We start from the raw sequence: 13,644 nt of genomic DNA on the forward strand, positions 1-13,644 counted from the left end.
GAAGCTGGCCAAGGACACAAGCTTTGGAACTGACCAGGCAGGAGCAAGGATCAGCGCGAGCCAATCTGAGGAGCATGTCCTCTTCCACAGCACCCAGGCCATGAGAACTTGGAAAAGGTTGAGTGAGCTGCAGTGGTAACAGGTGAGCTCATGCATAAAGGACTTCAGCAGGCTCGAAATGCGCCACAGCAAGGTAGCAACACATGCTTCCTGGTTTGCTTCCGGTTCTTAACAAAACACCACTGTCTGGGCAGGAAGATCCCAGTACGACGTGCAGTGAGAGCAGATGACCAGGAGGTGGCGCACTCTCCAGTCAGCCTGCACAACAGTCTCAGTATTTGTTTTTGTTTTTAATTGGGGACAGTGTCTCACTATGTAGTCCTAGGCTTGCCTGGAACTCACTACAGACCAGGCTGGTCTTGAATTCATCTCTGCCTCCTGAGCACTGGGATTAAAGGACATGTGCTGCCATGCCCGGCCAGTCTTTATATCCAATTCCAAGTTTCCTATAAAGCTAGGCATGCAGCTTGGGAGGTAGAACATTTGTCTTGAAGCTTGACAACGTGCATCTGGAAGTGTGGGAACCACATAACGGTGGAAGGAAAGTACCAGTTTCACAACTGGTTGCTTGTCCTCTGACCACCCATGCATGCCATGACATATATGTCAATACACACACATACTGAAAATGAAATTAAGTAAAAAAGTAAAAAAGAGAGAGAGAAAACAAACATGACCCAGCACTTTATGGAAACCTAGCCAGTGACATCAACACAGTACAAACACTTGGGACAGTGGCTGGAGGCTCCACTGCCTTTGGAAACGAATGTTTGAGGGCATTGGCTCCTGCATGTGTGTAGGGAGGGATGGAGGAAGGGAAGGAGGGATGGAGAGAGAGAGAGTTAGAGCAAGAGGGAGCATGTAATTAGGCCCATGTGAACATTCCAGGGCTCCAGGCATCAGCCAGGCACAGACTGGGGCCACTGTACCTGGTAGTCAGGGCCAGAAACCCAGCTGTGAAGCTTCCTGGATGGAGGCTGAGGCTCTGGCGCCTTTCGGACGACGCGGGACACAGTCGCTGCTTCTCCCCAGTCCTTCCCTTCCTCCTGAGTACGCTTGGCTTCAGCACCGTCTGCAGAACTCAGAGACAATTCCCGCTGCCGCCTTGGGTCCCAGCTGTTCCTAGGACAAACAGCAATTGGTAAGTTTCCCCCAGAGCTAGATCTGTCTGACCTCACTGGTCAGGGGCCTCTGGGAATTCTGAAGTCAGCTATTACCCCAATTTATAGACTAATTTCCTTCAACATCCCACTCATATCTTTCACGTGTGAACTGTAGAATTCAGACCCAGCATTCACAACTCACCATCACTCAGAGCCCCCATCCTTGACTCACATCTGAAGAACGGGCAATTGGGGCTGGAGAGCTGTTAAGTTTCTGTTCAGTTTCTAACATCTACATGGTGGCTCAGAGCTCTAATCCCAGTTTCGGGAGATCCAATGCCCTCCCTGACCTCCACAAACACTGAATGCATGTGGTGCATAGAAATACATACAGGGAAAACACCACACACATAAAATAAAATTAATAAAAAACCTTAAAGAGCTGGGACCCTGCCTCGGAGAGGTGAAAGGAGCTACCACAGCAGGAGATAGAAGGGCAGAGCTCTGCCTCAGAGTCTCCAGCTCCGTCCTTGGCTCTACCCAGGGCATCTGCCTACCCAGAGCACCTCAAAGGATCAAGAGGCAGACGACCACAGTGAACCCCAAGAACATAGCAAGTACACACATCAGTGTAGACGAGGAGACAGTCCCCAACAGGGCTGCACTGTAGGCTCTGTAGGAAGGAGAGGGTGTGTTGGACAGAACAAAGAGCAGGGTCAAAACACAGTCATATATGCACAGATGTCAGGAAAGCTGGCAGCATTAAAGGCTAATATAGCCAGTAATAGTTAACCACACGCACACAGACCAGACACACACGCATAGCTAACCACATGCCTACCGTGTACACATGTACACATGCATGAATGCACACCTGTGACAGGCAGCTAGAGAGGCACAGAAGACAGATTAAAAAACTGCTACTAAAGCATGGCATAGTGGGGCACACCTTTCATTCCAAAAGGCAGTCACACAGAACTCTGTGAGTTTGAGGCCAGCCTGGTCTACTTAGTGAGTGCCAGAACAGTCAGAGCTAGCTACACAGTGAGACCCTGTCTCAAGTTTAAAAAGGGAGTAAAAACAACTGCTGGCGACATCTGACTGGACCTCTGAGAAAGGTCCTGGCTTACCAGACACAAACTAGGATCCCATGAGGAAGGCTATGTGCAGGATGTGCCATGAGAGGCAGGCCAAAAGGAAGGAGACACACTGACTGTCCCCTGTGCTGCAGACAAGGAAGAATACTGGTCCCAAAAACCCCAGAGATAAATGGAAGAGCTTCCAAGGGCCAATAATGCATGCAGCAAATCAGAAAATGTTGAGACCCAGAGGCTCCGAGTCCACCCTGGAGGCAGGGTGTGCTGCGGTGTATGGACACCCCAGAAACGCCAAGTCAGCAGCCACTACCAACACTAAGGCAAAAACAGGGATGGGGAGGTGGCGAACCGGTTAAAGGCACCCGCTGCACTCTTAGGGCAACTCACAGTCATCTGCACACTGGCTCTATGGGCACCAATGCCTCTGTTCTCTGCAGGCACCTGCAGTCATGTACGTGTGAGTATACATGTGTGCACAAACACACAATTCTAAAACAGAAAAAATAAATGTTCAAAAAACAAAACAAAACAAATTCTAAAGGAACTGAAGTACAGTGTTGTGTTTTCCAAAGGACATCAACTCGTCCAATGGGATGATCCGAGAAAGGAGGGGGAGGTGGAAGGGATTCAGGCTCTGCGCGCGCGCGCGCACACACGCGCACACACGCGCACACACGCGCACACACACACACACACACACTGCGCGCGCTCCTGCACCTCCACAGGGTGCTGTTGAAGGCCCAGCCCAGGAAAGTTCATGGATTAACAAAGATGAACCTGAGGCAGCTTCTCACAGAAGCTTTTCAGGGTGCCACCCATCACGATCTGGAGATTAAGTGTAGAGGTGCAAGGACCAGGGCACAGGCCTGGGTGCAAAGCCTGACCCACCACTGCATGCTGTCTTCAGCATCCCTGAAACTGCAGGTTTCTATGGAAACCAAGAAGTGCTCCTAGCACAGGAAACACCATGAAAGGAGCTGGGGTTGGAGGACTTACCACTTTGACCTCGCATCCTTCACAACTTCTTCCTCATCTTCATCATCACTGAACTTCAGTTTCTCAGAATAGTCTACTTCCTCATGGAGGCCTGCAACAGCAAGAGGGCCCAGGACGACGAGACGACATGAGGATGACAGTGTCTCCCAGGGAACCACAAGACAGTCTGAAAGGTGAGCCTCTAGTGCCCAGACTTAGGTGATAGGCTGCTCACCCTGCCCAGCTGCCCGCCCTGCGTAAGTCCTGCAAGTACCAGGGAGGGAGAGTCCTGGGCTCCAGTAAGGGAGACTGGCTGGCAATACTAACCCTCTGACAGATAAGTTTTAAATCAAGACAAAAGACATTCTCCCTGTGTAACCCAGACTCTCACAAACTCAGTTCTCTTGGCCTGCCCTCAGAGTGCTGGGGTTGCAGGCATGCACCACACAACCAGCCTGACACTGTAATTCAAGGAGAAGGAAAAGAAGATGTGCATAATCGCAACGGCGCTCCACCTCCGCAACGATGGTTAGAGCGGTCTGCTGTCCTAATCCCACCTTGGCTGGCACAGGCAGGGAAGGTGTCTGCACTGACGCACTGCAGGTCCACACAGTAGAGCGCCATTTGGCCTGAATGTGGGAGACTGGGGAGTTGTGGCTGTAAGTAAGCTACAGGAAAAGTCAGACATCTCAGTGCATGCCTGTAACTCCCCACTCAGGGGCAGACACAGATAGAACCCAGGGGCTTTCTGGCCAGTCAGCCAGGGGCATATGGAGAACATCCAGTCCAGTGAAAGACCTCATTTCGAAAGTAAGGTGGGGACTGAAGTGATGCTGGGAGGTTAGAGCCCTTGCTGCTCTTGTGAGACCACGGTTCAGTTCCTAGCATATATGTGGTGACTCAAAATCATCTGCAACCCCAGTTCGAGGGGGTCCAACAAACACATGGAATACATGCATGCCGGCCAAGCGGTCATACATCTAATAACAAAAAATTATGAGGTAAAGAGAGGAAGAAATCCTGTGTCAACCTGTGGCCTCTAACGCACCCAAACCCACATACTGTACATCACACCTACAGCACACACAACATACACACACAAATAAATGAGCTAATTAAAGAATGACAGCATTAATGAAGCAAAGAGATTCAGGGCAAGAACCAACCAGAAACCATCCTAAGGCATGCAAAGCCAAGAGATTAAATGCCAACATATTTCCAAATGCACCAGAAGCCCAAGAGATTTAAAGACAGGCATGTGCAAATGCACAGCCAGAGCAGAGTTTAATACAGCACAGGCCAGGCCAAGATACACTCAAACAAAACAAGGTACCTAGGTGTACCTAGCCGATGTGCTTCCCTCCCTCCCCCAATACCTCTCGCCCGTGTATGTCTTGGGGTGGGGGAGGGAAGCACTTATAAGCAGCAGTTGAACTTCAGGGCCTAACACATGCTAAGCAGCCCTTCTATCCATGAATAAAATGACCAGAAAACATTTTGATCCTCTCTACTGAGCTGAGACACAGCCCAACAATTAGGATTATGTATTAGTCTTACAGAGAACTGAAGTCTGGTAACCAGTAACTGTCTATAAACTACAGCTCCAAAGAATCTGGTACCCTCTTCTGGCCTTATAGAGTATCTGCACTCATGTGCACATAGCCACACACAGTTACATAATCAAAAATAAAATAAATCAGGGGACTGGAGAGATGTCTCAGAGGTTAAGAGCCCTGGTTGCTCTTCCAGAGGTCCTGAGTTCAATTTCCAGCAACCACAGGATGGCTCACAACCATAATGAGATCTGGTGCCCTCTTCTGGCATGCTTTAATCCCAGCACTTGGGAGTCAGAGACAGGCAGATCTCTCTGAGTTCGAGGCCAGCCTGATCTACATGGAGAGCAAGTTCCAGGACAGGCTCCAAAGCTACAGAGAAACCCTGCCTCGAAAAACCAAATAAACAAATAAATTAATAAATAAAATCTCTGAAATAAGAAAGAAGAACACTAGAGAAGAGACCTAGCAGAGATTCACTGGGACTCTGGAACTCAAGAATCAAGGTTGAGTGGCTGACCTGGACACAGAAGCAGGCGCTTGGTAAATACTGCCAGGGTTGAGTCCAAATTTGCAGAGAGCAGTAAAGAATCTGAGGAATCAAACTTGCAAAGAAATGAGGTGGAAAGCTCACGCTATCGGAGTTTAAGATATACTGTAACATGTTCGAGGAAATAACAGCATTCAAACAGACGGGGATTTACATGGGTATCAAACCAATTCAATGGGAACATCTCAGCAAGTGTTAACGGTGGGCCAGTATCACAGGCAACAGGACCGTCGGACACCAGGGAATATCACTACCCTTAAGGGAGGCAAAGAATATTCAAACTGGATGCAAAAGGTGATTTAGAGAGGTTTTGTTTTCACTCATGTATCTTGGTGAAAGAATATGATGTGTGTAGAAAGATGCCCATGTAAGCCAGAAGAGGGCACCTGATGCCCTGGAGCTGGAGTCAGAGGTGGGTTAGGGTTAGGGTTAGCTACTGAGCCATCTCTCCAGCCTATTAAATAAAGTGTATTAATTATTTATTATGGATGTGTGTGTTCCTCCATGAGTTTATCTGTACCATATACATGCAGGAGCTCAAAGGGGTCAGTGGGCTTCCGATACCAAGGAACTAGAGTTCCTGGTGTATGCGAAACACCTGATGTGGGTGCTAGGAACTGAACCCAGGTCCTCTGCAAGAACAGCAAGTGCTTTTAACCGTTGCATTATCTCTCTAGCCATGCCTGACCCCTAATTTGTTTCTGGTTTTTTTGTTTTGTTTTTGTTCTTTGACACAGGGTTTCTTTGTGCAGCTCTGGTTATCCTGAAACTCACTCCTAGACCAGGCTGGCCAACACTCTGCTGGAGTGTTGGGATTAAAGGCCTGTGCTGCCATACTAGGATAAATTGTGTGTGTTTGTATGTGTGTGCTTGTATGTGTGTGCATGTTCGCGCGCGTGTGCATGTGTGTACATGCATGTATGTGTATTTTGCTTGTATGTGGAGACCAGAAGAGGGTGTTGGATCCCACAGATGGTTAAGAACTGTCATGTAAGAGGTCTGATCTCCAAAATATACAAAGAACTCAAGAAATTGGACACCAAAAGATCACATAATCAAAGTAAAAAATGGAGTACAGACCTAAACAGAGAACTCTCAACAGAGGAATCTAAAATGGCTGAAAGATACTTATGGAAATGTTCTTAGTCATCAGAGAAATGCAAATCAAAACAACTCTGAGATTCCATCTTACACCTGTAAGAATGGGCAAGATCAAAAACACTGGTGACAACTTATGCTGGAGAGGTTGTGGGGGAAAGGGAACACTTCTGCATTGCTGGTGGGAATGCAAGCTGGTACGACCCCTTTGGATGTCAGTGTGGCGATTTCTCAGAAAATTAGGAAACAGCCTTCCTCAAGACCCAGTAATACCACTTTTGGGTATATATCCAAAGGATGCTCAATCGTGCCACAAGGACATGTGCTAAGCTATGTTCATAGCAGCATTGTTTGTCATAGCCAGAACCTGGAAACAACCTAAGCGCCCCTTGATCAAAGAATGGATAAAGAAAATGTGGTACATTTACACAATGGAGTACTACACAGCAGAAAAAAATGACGACACCTTGAATTTTGCAGGAAAATGGATGGAGCTAGAAAACATTATGTTGAGTGAGGTAACCCAGACACAGAAAGACAATTAACATAGGTGGTTTTTAAACATAAAGCAAAGAAAGCCAGCCTACAAACCACAATCCCAGAGAACTTTGACAACAATGAGGACACTAAGAGAGACTTACATGGATCTAATCTACATGGGAAGCAGAAAGTAGAAAAAGACAAGATCTCCTGAGTAAATTGGGAGCATTGGGACCTTGGGAAAGCATTGAAGGGGGGAGGGGAGAGGCAGGGAGGGGAGCAGAGGAAAATGTAGAGCTCAATAAAAAAGGATCCCTCAGTGAAAAGAAAGGGGGGGGGAAGAACTGTCATGTAGGTGAAGGAAAAAGAATCCAGGTTTCCTGTAAGAGCAGCCAGAGCTCTTAACCCCTGAGCCATCTCTCCAGAGCCCTTAAGGCACTACTACTACCACTACACACTCTCTCTCTGATTTTTTCCAGACAGTGTCTCTCTGTGTAGCCCTGTGTGTCCGCAACTCACTCTGTAGACCAGGCTAGCTTCAAACTCAAGAGGTATGCCTGCCTCTACCTCCCAAGTGCAGGATTAAAGGTGTGCGCCACCACACCTGGCTTAAGAAACCATTCTTAATGAAGACTTCAAAATGGATAAAGTATAGTACACCGACATATCACAGAAGTCAACAGAAACTACTGATATAAACCAGGTGGTGGCGCACACCTTTAATCCCAGCACCTGGGAGGCAGAGGCAGGCAGGTTTCTGTGAATTCGAGGCCAACCTGGTCTACAAGATCTAGTTCCAGGACAAGCTCCAAAGCTACAGAGTAACCTTGCCTCTAAAAACAAAAACAAACAAACAAACAAAAAAGAAACATATAAAAATGCTAGAAAATATTAAAATGTCAGGTAAGAATAGAAACCATGGGGCTGGAGAGATGGCTCAGTGGTTAAGAGCACTGACTACTCTTCCAGAGGATCCTGAGTTCAATTCCCAGCAACCACATAGTGACTCACTACCACCTATAGTGGGATACAATACCCTCTTTTTGTAAAAAGTCAATAGAGTACTCAAATATATAAAATAAATAAATCCTAATGAAATTAAAAAAAAAAACAGGATTAGAAACTGTATGATCCCCACTGGGCCAACATTCTACAGACAGTGGAGTGGGAGGAGCGCCAGTCATTCTAGCACTGAGAAGGTGGGGCAACGAGGTCCCAATGTTGGTGTGAGATCAGCCTGGCGTACATAACATCCTGTTTCTAAAACCAAAACAGGGACTAAAGCAGTGGTTCAACTTTCCTAACACTGCGACTCCCAAACGGTTGAGACCCACAGGTTTAAAACAGCTGGACTAAAGCAACGTAGGGTTGCTTAAGACATAGGGACAGTGGGTACCACTCACCTGTGACCCTAGCACTTAGTGAAGTAAAACAGAGTTCAAGGTCAGTCTGGGCTGTGTGGTAAGACTGTGCCTTAAAAAGGGCAGGGCTTGGTGCAGCATAGTGCCTGTCCCCAAGGTTATGACCCATGATGCAAATGACAGAAAGAAAAGCAACTTCCAAGATATCCTCTGACCACATGTGTGCCGTGACACAAGAATATAAACCCACACGCACACACAAATATCCCAGAAAAGTAATAAACGTAACTTAAGAAACCTTCTCTTTTCAAAGGGACAGGAGATCCTTGGAGTTGTGTGAGCACAGAACACAGCACATGTGGGTTTAATCTTCAGTATGGCATGGAGGATTTCTAGCCAGTGTAAATGCCAGTTAATTCCAGAAGTTCTTTTAAAAGCTCAACAGCACACTCTCCCACAGGTGTACAACTAAGAGCACAGACCCGCCAGGAAGTGCTTCTGGTCCGACCGCACAAATACAGTGCGTGCTGGTGCCACCCACCTGCCCAGCCGTCGTCTGCGTCGGTATCCAGATCATCCAGGCCCTTCAGGTTCTCTGCGTTGATGATAGTGGGCCGTGGTGCCCGCTCCACCAGCTGCCTCAGTGGGCGCACAGGGCGTGCCAGGCCTGGCCGTTCTTTCCTGTAAGACAGAAAAGAATAATGGGCTCCCATGACTTATAGAGGCAAGCAGTCACTTTCCAAAACCAGGCTGCACCTTGCAGTCTGGTGTTTGAGTCTGCATTACTTCGTTTTAGAAAAAATATGCAACGCACACTTAAAAACATTCTAGATAGGGTTCACTTTCATCCACAGCACTGTCAAACTCCTGTGGTGGGGAGGAGGGGCTTACCCCTATGGCCCAGGCTCCTTGCAGGCGGGGGGCTTACCCCTACGGCCCAGGCTCCTTGCAGGGAGTAGGAGGACCTTACCCCTATGGCCCAGGCTCCTCGCAGGCCCATCCTCTGCCACCACCCAACACCTGGATGTCTCTACCTCCAGAGCACAAAGCACGTTCATGCATGAACTGTCTGTCATGCAACAACACACATGGCCACAGCCTCGCAGTCTTACCCATCCTGGTCGTTCATCTGGAACTGTCTAAAAGGAACGCGGGGTTCCAGGCGGAGTTGAGGGAGGGGAAAGGAGCTTCGTTCCACCGTACCCTGGTTCTCTGAGGACTGTGGTGAACACATCTGAAATATAAACATCAGCGTGTGACTTTCTAGCAACGGCCCCAGTTACATGTTAAATAAGGTTTCACTCGTGGGGCTGGAGATGGCTCAGAGGTTAAGAGCACTGGCTGCTCTACCTTAGGTTCTGAGTTCAATTCCCAATAACCACATAGTGGCTCCCAACCATCTGTAATAAGATCTGGAGTCCTCTTCTGGTATACAGGCAGAACACTAATACATAATAAATAAATAAATAAGATCTTTAAAAAAAATTTCACTTTGAAAAGTGGAAAATGGGTGGGACCCCATAGTAAGGCTGAAGAGAGTTTTTCATGAATCCCAGCACACTGCCCTATCTGCCTTGGGGTCAATAAGGCTAGGAACATTCATCTCTCCTTTTTCTGAAGAATCAAAGCTACAACACCATCCAAGCTGTAGGGGCAGAAGAAGCCAGAGGCAGTAGATTTGAAAAAGACAAAAGATTTGAATTCTGTTGTAGGCCACTGTGGTTTCTGACTGTTGTTGAGAGAGAGAACTCAAACTGAGCAACTGTGAGCCAGTCCTGGTGGACAGAAAGAACACTTAGCTTCGGGACAAGATGCTCTGAAGACTTACAAAAGCAGGAAGCATGTCGTGGTAAGTGGGAGGCTGGTAAATATGTCCCATGAACTGTGAGGCCCCTTTGCGGATGGGCTGGGCCGGGCGGAGAGAGGGGTCCTTAGAATCGCTGGTGCACGCCGAGGAGGGGGCTCCATCTCCCGCACTGGAGCTCCTGCTGCCCAGCTCTGCTGGGGAGGCGTTCAGAGATGTGGCAGAAATGATGTTTCGTCCACCACCCTCCCTCCAGCTGGTCACATCTGTAAATTGGAAAGAGGAAGAGAAAGGGGAAGGAGACTTGTAAAGCTCTGAGATCAATGAACACTACCACTTGCTTTAAAAAACAAGCTGAGAGCTGGCTCAGAGGCTGAGAGCACTGGCCGCTCTTCCAGAGGTCCTGAGTTCAGTTCCCAGCAACCACATGGTGGCTCACAACCATCTGTATCCAGTGCCCTCTTCTGGCTTGCAGGTAGGACATTGTATACATAATACATAAACCTTAAAAAACAAATAAGAAAAAACAAGGAAAAGAGAAAAAAAATCCAAGTGTTGTCAGGGCAAGTGGGGAGCAGAAAACTAGAATTTTTTGAAGGGCATAGATACACGCCTGAGAAATACAGAAACCTCCGCTTCAGAGAAACACACTGCTCCCCATGGCTGACACCACCCCCACCCAGAGGGCAGGACAGCCTGACTCACTCCTTCAGCCAGCACTGATCTCCATGCAGGCCAGCGTGACTCTTGACAGGCTCACTTTTACCACAGCCAGTCTGAGCTGCAGCGCTGTCCAGAGTCTCAGTTTGAAATGTTGGTACCATGTGATCATGTGCAGCAAGCAAGAGCACACATGGTTTACAGGTAAACACCTGAGGATGGAGCTGGTACTGTATCTCAGTGGGGATGACCTGAATTCCATCCCCAGGACCCCGGTGGTAGGAAGACAGAATCAGTTCCCATGGTCATTGTGACCTCCACACGTACATTGTGGTATGTGTGTTCCCCTACCTCACAAAGACACACACAAAATAAAATTTTTAAAAACTTCCAAACCTAGCTGGGCGGTGGTGATGGCGCGCATGCCTTTAATCCCAGCACTCAGGAGGCAGAGGCGGGTGGATCTCTGTGAGTTTGAGGCCAGCCTGGTCTACAAGAACTAGTTCTAGGACAGGCTCCAAAACTACAGGGAAACCCTGTCTTAAAAACAAAAAACAAATTTCCAAACCTGACAGCTCTCTCTCACAGCCACATGACAATCCCTACAGGAGCCCACTCACCAGAGATGGGACTCTCCCAGACCCAACGCAGACTGGCTTTTCCTCTTTGAATCCCTATATATTCCTGGCTGCCTTGGATGGCTTGGAGCTTGTCATGTAGACCAGGCTCTCCTCGAACTCACAGACATCCACCTGCCTCCCTCCCAAGTGCTCGGCTTATTAAAGGTGTGCGTCACCACAGCTTGCCTGACTGGTTGTTCTTATGCACACTTAAGATTAACTCATAAGTCACCTGCAGAAGAGAAACACTCGCAGAGTGAGCGTGTCCCACTTTCACAATAGTGCACGGTAGCTTGTAGATGCGGCTGGCCGCAGGTAACAAATGTACAGAGAGAAACTACATACAATGGCACTAGTGTGGGGGCCACATAGGAACAATCCCAGGCTCCTCTCTGTCCTCTTCTGCTTAGGAGCTGAGACAGGAAAGGACTCAGCACTTGCCACCCGCAAGAGAAAAGCCAGTCAGGATGGGGCGGGCCACTTTGCTGCCATCCTGAAAAGCCTTAAGTCTTCTGCTTTCACCTCAACAAAAAGAACTGATCGCGAAGCTGCTTCTACTTCTACACTTTATCCCCACGGGGTAGTCCATCTTAGCGCAGGACTTGTCTGAACACTCAACCATCCACTTTGAGCACTGTGGACTCTCGGCAAAGTTGATGTTTCGGCAGAGTGGCAGGGTGGTCACTGGGCTTTGAGGACGGTGCCTCTGACTTGCCATCAGCAGTACATCAACTGGAGAGGACTTGGGACAGTCCTCTGACGGCAGGCAGACAAAGCCCCCTGGATTTCAAGACCTTCCTTGGTCAGGCCAGACAGAGAACCCAGATCTTAAGCCCAGAACCTCGCACCACAGGCTTGCTGGCAACGCAGCACAACATGCGTCACCCACGGGTCTTCCCCAGTTCCTGGCACCAGAGGGGACAAGGGCGCTGGCTGTTGCAGATACACTGGTCAATTCTGATGTGGCTGAGGAAGGGTGGAAGCCAGGCTGTCATAGCTCCTGGGGTGACAAGCAGCACTCAATAAGGCTTGGGATCAGGTTATGGAAGCAAACTTGATTAAGCTAGTGGCATCCTGTATGTATCCATGAAGCACAACTCAGCTTAGTGGAAGTAATAACAGATGGTAAACGGACAGTAACAAGACGGGGTTCAGCCAAAGGGACAGGAGAGAGAGGTGAGGGGCAGGTCAGAGAGGCAGTCAGACATGGCCCCTGTCAAGCTAGGGGCACCCAGGAGCAGCAGCTGGAGCCCACCTGGACAGACAGAAAGAAAGGGGTCCCGTGCACAGTGAGGGACTGAGGACAAGCTGCCATTCACTCACTCTGAGGGCGGAGGCTTGGTCCTGGCCCATACGACAGATCTAAGGCGCCCTTTTCTTTGCCAGCCTTGTCTTGCCCTCCAGCTGCTTTCAGCGTCGGAAATTCCTCGGGAGAGAAGGATAATAGTCGGCTTGAGCCCCTTAAACCTGTCAAGGGAGGCAGAGGAGAGAGTGAGCGAGACAGCCAACCAATCTCTGTCAGCTTTCCTGGCTCCACACGGCCCGGAGTGGCTGCAAGTGAGCAGTAACAGTGATGCCCTCAGCTGTTCCCCGGGGCTGGCAGGTGGTCACACAGGATGAGCGGACAGGACACCGCCTCTGCTCCAGCCTCTGCTCCGCCTCTGCTCCAGCACACGTCCCTTTCCACCCCACAGAAGTCACCTGGCACTTGTGTCTGACGAGGTGGTGAACAAGTACAGTCCATAAGCGAAATCAGTTCCTGGAGAAAACTGCCTCTTGTGAGGCCACGCCAACAGATGCCCCCCCAAGGCTGTGGTCTATGATTTCTGAGTGTCAGACTCACCTGCTCAACCTTTCTAGCACTGCAATGTGGTCCTGGTGTGATCCCAAGGCCATCTCTGTCTTCAACTGTCACTCCCTGACCAACCCTCGGGAGCAGCCCTGCCTTCACTTCACTCCTGACACACAGACTCTGAGACTTCCTGGGCGGGAACTGGTCCTCATCAACTATGCAGCCCATGCTGAACACCACACCATGCCCGGCTGTCGTCACTCTACGCCCTGTACAGACGAGCCATACCCTAGGTTTTCCGTAAAGTACACAGGCACCTGCTGACTGAAACAGGCTCGGCCAGGGAACTGGATGCGGTCACTGCAGCAGAGTCAGACAGAGGCCTATTCACCACCACACTCCGTGAAAGGGCTGGGTCAGAGCAGCCTGCCAAGTGATGGCACCGCTAACTTACCCTCCACAAACAGAAACTACAAAGGTGGCTGGTTGAT

The 13,644-nt window shown here is 49.1% G+C and overlaps 1 protein-coding gene across 8 annotated transcripts in view; it reads right to left on the bottom strand.

Annotated features, from left to right (window-relative positions):
* Prrc2b (proline rich coiled-coil 2B) overlaps window positions 1-13,644 on the bottom strand; it is an 81,745-nt gene that overhangs the window by 32,261 nt on the left and 35,840 nt on the right. For 7 of the 8 annotated variants that reach the window (XM_085681371.2, XM_085681374.2, XM_085681370.2 and 4 more), the window contains exons 6-11: window positions 12,685-12,828; window positions 10,106-10,347; window positions 9,390-9,511; window positions 8,819-8,958; window positions 3,257-3,347; window positions 990-1,182 (exon numbers count right to left, since the gene is read on the bottom strand). In XM_085681371.2, coding sequence (XP_085537497.1) covers window positions 990-1,182; window positions 3,257-3,347; window positions 8,819-8,958; window positions 9,390-9,511; window positions 10,106-10,347; window positions 12,685-12,828 — 932 coding nt within the window. The remainder of the gene's footprint in view (window positions 1-989; window positions 1,183-3,256; window positions 3,348-8,818; window positions 8,959-9,389; window positions 9,512-10,105; window positions 10,348-12,684; window positions 12,829-13,644) is intronic. The other variant, XM_085681372.2, reaches the window with a different exon arrangement.

Source organism: Myodes glareolus, chromosome 21 (assembly GCF_982192425.1).
Source record: "Myodes glareolus chromosome 21, mMyoGla1.1, whole genome shotgun sequence".
NCBI classification, from domain to species: Eukaryota; Metazoa; Chordata; class Mammalia; order Rodentia; family Cricetidae; genus Myodes; species Myodes glareolus.